The 10776-nt window shown below is 36.8% G+C and overlaps 2 protein-coding genes across 3 annotated transcripts; one reads left to right on the top strand and one right to left on the bottom strand.

Annotated features, from left to right (window-relative positions):
- On the top strand, positions 7 to 2460 carry LOC109850796 (zinc transporter 6-like). The gene is made up of 2 exons (XM_020420866.1): positions 7 to 204; positions 1853 to 2460. The coding sequence occupies exons 1-2, from the start codon at positions 43 to 45 to the stop codon at positions 2165 to 2167; spliced, it is 477 nt and encodes a 158-aa protein (XP_020276455.1). The 5' UTR covers positions 7 to 42; the 3' UTR covers positions 2168 to 2460.
- Positions 4065 to 7775, bottom strand: LOC109850086 (receptor-like protein 12). Of its 2 annotated transcripts, none has more exons than XM_020420002.1 (2): positions 6530 to 7775; positions 4065 to 6460 (listed from the first exon to the last, which is right to left on the bottom strand). In XM_020420002.1, the coding sequence occupies exons 1-2, from the start codon at positions 7574 to 7576 to the stop codon at positions 4229 to 4231; spliced, it is 3279 nt and encodes a 1092-aa protein (XP_020275591.1). In that variant the 5' UTR covers positions 7577 to 7775; the 3' UTR covers positions 4065 to 4228. The 2 variants fall into 2 exon arrangements, with proteins under 2 accessions (XP_020275591.1, XP_020275590.1); XM_020420001.1 differs by having other exon boundaries at positions 4065 to 6472; positions 6542 to 7775.

Here is a 10776-nt window from a genome sequence, read left to right as displayed (position 1 = left end):
CTGGAGGAGGAGGACGAGAGGCTGACGAAGTTGAAGCAGAGGATGGTGAGCCAGGTGTTGGAGATTGGGATAATTTTCCACTCGGTGATAATCGGGGTGACGATGGGGATGTCGCAGAATCGGTGCACGATAAGGCCGCTGGTGGTGGCGCTGGCGTTTCATCAGGTCTTCGAGGGGATGGGACTTGGCGGATGCATTGCTCAGGTAAAGTTTTTTTTAGGTTTTTGTGTAGTAAAGTTTGAATCTTTGGGGGTTTTGGTGGGGGATGAACCCTACATAATTGCAGTATTTGGAGTTCAACCAAACTTTTAGTATTGATTCTAGGATTTGGGGAATCTTGATGCTAGTATTCTAGTACTTTACAAGAAAGTATGTGAGCATCATTTGAGATTGCTTTGATCTAGATAATGTTATAATAGAAACGCGTCTACTTTATTCCAAAGACACATCATAAATGGAGGGAGACCCAAATTCCTTACGAATACAGACTAAATGGGTCCTAACATTGATCCATATATAAGCTTTAGCAGTAAAGTACAACGATCGTTTTCTCCTGAAAATTCCATTCATTTTCAGTTTTGATGCGCTTACCTTTCTTCCTTTGATCTCTTCTATAGATATTGTTTTCTTCTTGGAGCTTAAGTTATTCGTTAAATTGTTCCTGTTGAAATAAAATTGTTACATTTGAAGTCATTCTATATATTCAAAGTTACATTATTGCAACTTCCTAAAGAAATAAAATTGTTACATTTGAAGTCATTCTATATATTCAAAGTTACATTATTGCAACTTCCTAAATGTAGAAACACGAAGAAAACATTTGAAGTCATTCTATATATTCAAAGTTACATTATTGCAACTTCCTAAATGTAGAAACACGAAGAAATCCTCTTCCATACCTGAGCTAATATTTGGGTTGTGCAAAACTTGTTGCGATGTTACGAATTACTGGTCTTGTGATCAATAGTCATAAAGATTACTCAGTCTTATGATAGGAGGGACATTTTAATGGTAGTCAATTCTTTTAGTGCTATTGTATATCGTTTTTGTCACGCTCTTGCTGATAGTTATACTATCCTTCAGTATTTCCATTCTAGGATGAGAAGTTGGTGTTGGATTTGAAAATAAGGTATAGTTTTCAAAGCATCTTTCCTATATTGTTATATTCTTGTCCAATCGAAAGTTATTTGCCAGAATTGTCCAATGTAACCAATCTCACAACGCCCTCCTTAGATGTTCTGCTTTATAGAATTGAGTTCAAATGACATGTTACATAAGGAGGAAGTTTGGATGGCAGGTTATTTGAGACCTTCCAACTCTCCAATAGTTTACTAATCCGCGAAGCTCAATATCCAGTCTCTGCTTACTGCAGTCTCTAAATAGACTGGCTTGATACGGTCATAGAATTCAGTATTTTAATTCATTGGTGTAAGTACGTCAGCGTCAGTTCATAGGACGAAAAGATGAATGAAAACCCCTTTTCGCCCAACTTTGATGTACCACTAAAGCACGCTTCCCCTTGTTCCTGCTGCCTGCAAACAATTAATTAAAAGCCATCACCAATTTAAAGTATGCTAAATGCACATCTACGTGTACCACATAATATCTTAAGTTGGAATTTGATAATAGACTAATAGTTTCGGTTCCTTTCCTTGTTTACTCGTGTAACACTTTTATCAATTCCAAACAGGGGTCACAGTAGCTGTGGGCAATAATTTTATGTTAGTGTCCACTCCATAAAGAGTGCATGATGATACTTTTCTATGATCATATTTAGCCCACATAGAATTGTCCATTTTGCTAAATTTTTCATTTCATGGGGGTAATCTAAGGAATGTTGATCTCATTGCAGGCTGGTTTTGGATTAACAACAGTGGGGTACATGTGTTTAATGTTTTCAGTGACTACGCCTTTGGGGATAATTTTGGGGATGGTTATCTTCTATATGACTGGCTATGATGACAGCAACCCGAATGCATTAATACTGGAAGGACTATTGGGTTCTCTATCGGCAGGAATCCTAGTATACATGGCACTTGTAGATCTCATAGCAGTAGATTTCTTCCATAACAAGACCATGGCTTCAGATCCTAGATTGAAGAAGGCTTCATATGTCGCGTTAGTCCTTGGATCTGCTTCAATGTCTGTACTTGCTCTATGGGCATAGTTCCATTAATACATTCCACGATATTTGTATCAGCGAGGTACATAATCTCGTGTTTCCATTGCATAGGAAATATTGCAACTGATATGATGTCATGGCAGTTGCATGTATTATAGACGTCGTTCTTTTCGCCTTCAACTTTTAGAGGTTTACATACGGTTATCATCACAGTTTGCTGTCGTTGGTGATGAATTGTATATTAACATTGCTTGTGATTGAAGTAAACTAGAATATTAAGGGGGCGTCTCTTTAAGATATTTGTCAAATAAATAAGAGATTCTGCCTTTTCCTTGTTATATAGGTCATTTTTATCTGTTCGCTTTTGTTCTTTCCCTTTGAAGGAAAGGAAAAAAGAAGGAAAATAAAAAGAATCCAGAGAGAGCGAAAGGGGGTTGTGGCGTGTTGGCAGTGGCGAAGAATAATGGATGTGGAACCATCTGGTGGACACTTTTTGCTTAATTGTATCATATTTCACACTTATTTTCTTAGCCCTATAATCTGTCTCACTTGCTACATATGTGTAATGTAATGTTTTTTTTTAGGACAAATAACAGTCAGATTATTTGAAGTATGATGTAACTACACGAGTGAGCTCGGAGTTCTGAAATGACTGATTCCGTGTAATTATAATCAATAATCTTCGGCCTAGCTGTATAGATACACAAACTCTATGATCACCCATGTAATTACACTATACTTCCTGGTAGCTCAGTATAATTAATCTATTTTTAAATAGACGGCTTACCGTTCAGTTTCATGACTAGAAGTCTCGAGGTCCTGTTAGTGCTGCATATAAATACATTTTCTAGTGTGCCGTGTGCATGGTTAACGTTTAATCTGATCAAGCCCGCGTGCATTTGTTAGGGGGGAAAATTGCTAACGATCATGCAAAGATAAAATAAAAAGGGAGTTTTACAAACAATATGATACGTATCACTGATCAAGATAAAATCTTCAAATTCACAATTTGATTGTATGTCCTCAACACCAACGGTAAAGGATATACGTGAACTTTCTACTTGAGAAACAAAACCGCAAATAGAGATGAAACGCATACTAAGTCATCGAACTGGACAGAAAATTAAGTCAGTGACGGGTTTGTTTTTGTCTAACAAGTTGACAGGGGTCGTCACTCTCGAAACATGAATTAGAATCCAGTTGCATGTAACTGCAGTTTATGTTAGTTTCGCGGAGCTTGTTGTCACTTATTTGCATCCAGAAAGGGTTGTAACTCGTTAATTTTTTTTTTTTTTTTTTTTTTAAAAGAACTCGTTAAGTTTTAAAGCTTATTCCATGTGAGAACAAGTTCCGCGGACTCTTGGGGGACAAAGTTCGAGTGCGGCGTAATAGGATGGACAAAGAAAGAAAAAGACACAAATTTGATCTACAGACCAATGACCATTAAATGACAAGTCTTTGTAAGGACTTAAATCTGAGATTTCTCACAAATCACTCTCGTTTACAATTAATAAAAGGGCAAATATCAAATTTCAGTCACCAAGCACGTAATGTAAATTTCTCCTACGTTAGACTTTGTAGAATTAAGACTCAGGCTCTTTTTTTTCCTAAATAGGAAATAGAAGACTCATGCTCGTTTGAGCGTTGGGTTTCATGGACCCCTTCAAGCCTATGGGAAGATACTAGGAAATCAGGATAAGCTCAAGAAGGAATTGAGTACCGATGAGAAAAAGTCAGTCTTGCTCTTGCTTCTCCTTGACATCAATCATCATTATTGTTATAGGAAATTGACCATACCAACATAATTTGGGTATTTTAAAATTTTCAAATTGTATTACTAAATTGAAATGGTTGAGATCAAGGAAAGCTAATTATTTTTCAGGGAGTAGCTGGTGGAATCTACCATGAAGAAAAGCGCCTTGCATAATTTTACAGGTGTTGCAGAACTCTCAAACTATTGTAATGAAAACTTCCAAAAAAAATGATAACAATACATTTGCCTAGTCCATCATCATGCACCACTGATATATATCTTGGTGCCTTTGTATTGTTCACATGGTATGTATACTTGCTGCTATATTTACACACACGCACGCACACAAAAACTCAATTCTCCTCTTCCAAGGGACAATCACATTTAACATGATGTACCCGTGTTCTTCCATGAGAAAACTCTAACATAGTACAGAACACACAAAACCTTCTTCCATGATCGATCTCCTTAGAATCACAGTCCACCACCTCCTCAGCTCCAACTCTCCTATCTCTGAAGTAATCACAGACTAGCGAAAATGCAAAAACAAGAACAGGATCAAGAAGCCCATCAACCTTCTTATTGTACCTATTTCTCCCTTTCTCCCAAAACGTTATAATTCCAATCACCATAGCCAACCCCCCTCCGAATCCTAACCCTATGAACACAAAATACCAATTTACTTCAGACGCAGGCACAAAAGCTCTACGGTTTGGATTTGCACTTGAATTGTCACACTGCTTTGTTAACGGGTCACCACATAAACCTTCATTCCCTTCGAAAGACGTATTTGTGAATGTAGAGAGCTGATTTTCTTGAGGAACTCTGCCCATCAAGTTGTTGCTTGAAAGATTCAAGAACGAGAGGAAAGTGAGATTACTTAGTGTCATAGGAATCTCACCAGAGAGAAAATTCCCTGAGAGATCCAATGACTCAAGTTGCATCAAATTTCCAATTGATGAAGGAATATTTCCTGTAAGTTCATTGTCAGAAAAGTCTAGCACTTCAAGGGAAACAAAATCCCCAATAATGTCTGGTATATTGCCTCGGAAGCTGTTGTTCGAGAAATCAAGTGATGTGAAGATCGTCAATATCCTTACTAGCGTCATGTCACGCCCTTTACTTGTAACTGTAACCGTGTTCTGATAGTAGGAGGGATCCAACTTCATGTACTCAAATTGCAGCGTCGAGATATTTGAATCAGAATGCATCATTGCCTTCAAATTCTTGAAGCAATCTAATGGAAGAGTGCCACTGAAGTAATTAGAGGAGATATCAAAGATTTGAAGCATCGAGAAGGGTTTGTTATGTGAATTAGAGCCTGGAGTAGTACCAATAGTTCCCTGGAGTTCATTTGATCTCAGGATGAGAACTCGAAGGGAATCAATGCTCTCAAGCCAAAAGGGAAAAGACCCATTTATGTGATTGCTTCCAAGATCAAGAACCTCGAGCTCATTGCATCTGGTCAATAATTTAGGTACATTCCCTTCCAAATGATTATTATTGAAATTTATTGTTCTTAACCCACATTCTTCACTAATGTTCCAAGGAATACTTCCTCGAAGATGGTTTTCTCCTAAGTTTAGCACTCGGAGTTCATTATAACTTTCCAAAAGACATGGAGGTATCAAACCATTCAAATTGTTGTCAGAGAAATCAAGGACTTGGAGATTGATTGCATTACAAATTGATGGTGGAATCTCTCCCGTTATGTTATTGTGAGCAAGTGAAAAGAAAATGGTAAAATTAAGGTAGGAGGTGAGTTTTGGTGGAATAAAAGATGAGAAATTGTTGTTTGAGTAATCAAGAACGATGGTATTTGTTGGGGGAAGTGGTATAGGCCCTTTGAGCAAGTTCGAATGGAGATCAAGAATTATTGGTGTATTCTTGTTGAAATTTGGAAGAGGACCTTCAACAGAGGTGAACATGTTGAAAGAGAGGTTTAAATACGTCAGACTATTCTTCCCAATATTCCATATCCAATTGGGTATTGCACCATGAATTTTATTGTTTGAGAGGTCTAAGATGCCCATCTGATCTTGATGCATTAAGAAACTTGGAATCCTGGTCAAATTGCAAGTAGCTAACATCAACGTGCCAAATTTGGGGATAGAACCATTACCACCCTTATCCTCTACCGAAATCCTATTATTTGATAGATCCAGACTCGAGAGGTTACTAAGAGCGGTAAACCAATCAACTTCGACTGTCCCACTAAAATTATTCGATGCGAGGTTAAGAACTTTAAGCCCCGAGAGCTGAAAGACTGACCTTGGAATCTCTCCTTGCAATAGATTGTTGCTCAAATCCACAGTTGCCAAGTGAGATGATCCATTTTTTAATTCTTCAACATCCAAAAGTTGGTTCATACTCAATTGCACTTCTTGTAACAATGGGAGAGCAAATAGAGATGCGGGGATTTTCCCAGAGAGAAAATTATAACAAAAATCAATCTTCACTGCATGCTCAAGCTTTCCGATAGATGAAGGGATAGGACCAGTCAGCCTATTGTGTGAAAGTATCAGCTCAGACACTCTTGGTGGCAGAAGAGAAGGGATTGGACCAGTGAAATTATTCATCGATAGATCCAAATGAACCACTTGGCTTAAGGGCAGAAGAGAAGGGATTGGACCAGTGAAATTATTCATCGATAGATCCAAATGAACCACTTGGCTTAAGCTGCCTACTGAAAAGGGTATGACTCCTGAAAATTGACAATTGGAAAGATCCATTCTTGTCAGAGATTTCAGCTTCCCTATAGAATTCGGCAAATACCCAGAAAAATTCGACCCGGATAGCACCAAACTATTCAACCTACTGTCACTAAAGATATCTGGCAATGACCCAGAAAGCATCAGATTATTCGACAAGTCAATATTTGTCAAGTTCTTCAAGACAAACACATCCTTTGGGAAAAATCCAGTAAGCCCACAAAAACTGAGACTAACCACACTCAAAGAAGACAACTTTCCGAAGAAATCAGGCACACTGCAATTCAACTCATTCTGATCCAATCGAACCACCGACAAATTGCTCAACTTCGAGAGTGAAGAATCAATAGGCCCAGTGATCGAACAGCTCGTCAAGCTCAAAGCTGTCAGTTTCGGAGTAGATTTCGCCACCGCTGCGCCCCACCGATGCCCATTTGCCGAAATGTTTACACTATCAAGATACAACTCTCTCAACTCACTCAAATTCCCAATCAAAGTTCCAAGATTAGGATTCACAAGACTAAGAGAACTCTGAAACAAGGAAATCGTCGACAAATCAAGCGACACCAAGTTCGTCAACTTCGCAATCCCAATGGGCACTTGCCCAGCAAACCCAGCATTTGATAAATTAAGATGGGTCAAATTTAAAAGCGACCCAATTTCATTCGGAATAGGAATTTCATCAAACACATTATACGCAAGGTTGAGCTTTCGAAGGGAGGTGATATTAAAGAGACCTGCGGTGAGCTTACCGGCGATGACGCGGTGGCTTAAGTCGAGGGCGGTGACCAGGCCCGAGACTGGGTCGCAGAGGACGCCGTCCCACCCGCAGCAGTCCGTGTCTGGCTGCCACGTGCCGAGGTCTGCAGAGGTGAAGGATCGTTTCAGGTTTAGGAGGGAGGAGCATTGAGAGGGGTCGGTAGAGTTACCGGCGTAGGAGAGTAGGAGTAAGAGGAGGAGGGGGAGGAGGGGGCGGTGACGGGAACTCATCGGAGGGAAGAGTACATAGAGGGAGGGCGGTGCGCGGAAGCAGGCAATAGAGGGAGGAGGGTGATTGTGATGTTGGGAATATTTGGTGGGTTGAAGACTTTTTAGGTGGCGGGGTTTTGATTAAAGCTCATTAATTGATTGTTAATTATGCAATTATGGCGAAGACTTTCGTGTGTGGTTTTTTTTTTTTTTGATTTTCTTTCGTGTGTGATTTTGGATGTTGAAAGAAGACTCCAACGGAGTGGAAGTCGTATGTTGAAATTTTACATTTTTGGCGGAAAAGCACAAGAGAGAAATAGAGTATTATTATTATTTTGGGGGAAGTACATCATCAGATATCAAACTAAAAGTATCGTTCGTGTCATTTTTTTTGGGGCTAAATTAGCATTTCAATACCTTATAGTTCAACTCATTCCACACTTTATATATAGCCTCATATGTTTTTCGCAGCGTTTATACTAGCTTAAAATTAGTACTTTGATATCCCCTATTATGCGATCTAAAAAATTTCACATGTATATTTTCGTATGACACTTTGAATCAACAAGTATGTGAGTGCCATATAGGAAAATTAATGTGAAGTTGTTCAAGCCTGCAAAATATAGGATGTTTATGTGTCAATTTTTAAACAACTCAGACTATATAAATACCGTGAAAAGCAAGTGAGAATATGTAAGAACAAAGTGAAACTATGAGGTATTAAAGTGTTATTTTTAATCTTAGTTTTACAAATCAAATGTTTTGAAGAGTCAACTCGAAGACGTGAGATGAGATTTAATCTGACCTTAAATTTAATCTGATACGTCTGTCTAACATTATGTTTATATCCTTTACTCTGTAATTGATCATTTTTATCCAAAATTGCTATAAATATATGTAGATCCTAAACAGATCTTATACATAAAATCATTTTTCTTACAAAGTCCAATTAGCATTTAGCAATGTTTAAATTTTTACTTTTATATTTTATACTTCACGATTGTATTTTCTACAACTGTAATTGTACCTGTTCACGATTGTATTTTCTACAACTGTAATTGTAGCTGCGTTGGTACTAGAAAAATGTGAATATGCACTGTGGAGTTTTATTAAAAAAAGCTTGAAGCTATGTCCATTTCATCTAAAATAATAACCATATTTTAGAGGTTTAATTATTTTTTTTATTTTCAAGATTAATATTCTTTTCTGCGCAAATTAATGGATATTTTACTTTAATTAGTTATGCTGACATATGAGGTTCTAGAATGGTTCAACTTCAATTGCCACTACACCAAATAAATGGACGCATATGTTTCAGTTCTCATTCTTGATGTTAATGGTAAAAATGTGGGTTTTTTTTATTAGTATAAGAAGTTCTACTTTCAAATTGAAATTTCATTTACCAAAAAAAAAAGGAAAAAATGCTTCCAGCCCCCCAAAGCCAAGAAAACGTGCTTCTCACCCCCAAGACTTTGTCAACGGGTGTTTTGCCCCTAAAAATAAAGATTTTGTTCTCTGAGCCCCCAAAACACAAAACCCAAGAGATTAAAATATGTGAAGACCATAATACCCTTCTCTCTCTCTTTCTTTTTAAATATGATGAGGATTATTTTATTATTTTTGTTTTCTCTCTCTCTTTATCATGATGTATTGAGATGATAGTTAAAATGATTGATGAGGATTATTTTATTATTTTTGTTTTTTATTATTTTTATTGTTTGTATTGGGAGATTGTTAAAGTTACGGGTTAATTGTTAATGTTACGAGTTAATTGTTAATGTTACGGGTCAATTGTTAAGATTATGAATCCTCTCTCTCTCTCTCTCTCTCTCTCTCTCTCTCTCTATCATGATGTTACTTTGATGATATTGAAATGATTGAAGAGGATTATTATTTTATTATTTTTGTTTTTTATTCTTTTCGTATTTTTAGAATATTCGTTGTTAAGGATAATGGTTGGTTGTAAAGGTTATGCATTGATTGTTAAGGTTACGGGTTGGTTATTAAGGTTACGAGTTTGTTGTTAATGTTATGGGTTTGTTATGTAGGTTACGGATTTGTTGTTAAGGTTACGAGTTTAATTATTAAGGTTACGGGTTTAATTGTTACGGTTACAGTTTAATTGTTAAGGTTACGGTTTAATTGTTAAGGTTATGTGTTTATAATTGTTAAGGTTACGGGTTTAATTGTTAACGTTACGGGTTTAATTGTTAAGGTTACAGCTTTAATTGTTACGGTTACGGGTTTAATTGTTAAGGTTACGGTTTTAATTGTTAAGGTTACGTGTTTAATTGTTAAGGTTACGGTTTAATTGTTAAGGTTACGGGTTTAATTGTTAAGGTTACGAGTTTAATTATTAAGGTTACGGGTCAATTGTTAAGGTTATGGATCCCTTCTCTCTCTCTCTCTCTCTCTCTCTCTCTCTCTCTCTCTCGTAACCTTAATAATTAAACCCGTAACCTTAACAATTAACCCGTAACGTTAACAATTAAACCCGTAACTTTAACAATTAAACCCATAACCTTAAGAATTAAATCCATAACCTTAACAATTAAACCGTAACCTTAACAATTAAACCCGTAATCTTAACAGTTAAAACCGTAACCTTAACAGTTAAAACCGTAACCGTAACAATTAAACCCATAACCGTAACAATTAACAATTAAACTCGTAACCTTAACAATTAAACCCATAATTTTAACAATTAAACCGTAACATTAACAATTAAACCGTAACGTAACATTTAAACCTGTAACCTTAACAATTAAACATGTAACCTTAACAATTAAACTCGTAACATTAACAATTAAACTCGTAACCTTAACAACAAATCCGTAACCTACACAACAAACCCATAACCTTAACAACAAACCCGTAACCTTAACAACCAACCCGTAACCTTAACAATCAATGCATAACCTTTACAACCAACCATTAATCTTTAACAACGAATATTCTAAAAATACGAAAAGAATAAAAAACGAAAATAATAAAATAATAATCATTTCAATATCATCAAAGTAACATCATGATAGAGAGAGAGAGAGAGAGAGAGAGGGAAAAAGAGAGAGAGAGAGAGAGAGAGAGAGGGGGAGAGAGAGAGAGAGAGAGAGAGAGAGAGAGGATTCATAACCTTAACAATTGACCCGTAACATTAACAATTAACTCGTAACCTTAACAATTAACCCGTAACTTTAACAATCTCCCAATACAAACAACAA

This window comes from Asparagus officinalis, chromosome 7 (assembly GCF_001876935.1).
Source record: "Asparagus officinalis chromosome 7, Aspof.V1, whole genome shotgun sequence".
Taxonomy (NCBI): Eukaryota; Viridiplantae; Streptophyta; class Magnoliopsida; order Asparagales; family Asparagaceae; genus Asparagus; species Asparagus officinalis.
Note: the sequence above shows the minus strand (reverse complement) of the source record. Positions and strands in the feature narration are given on the sequence as shown.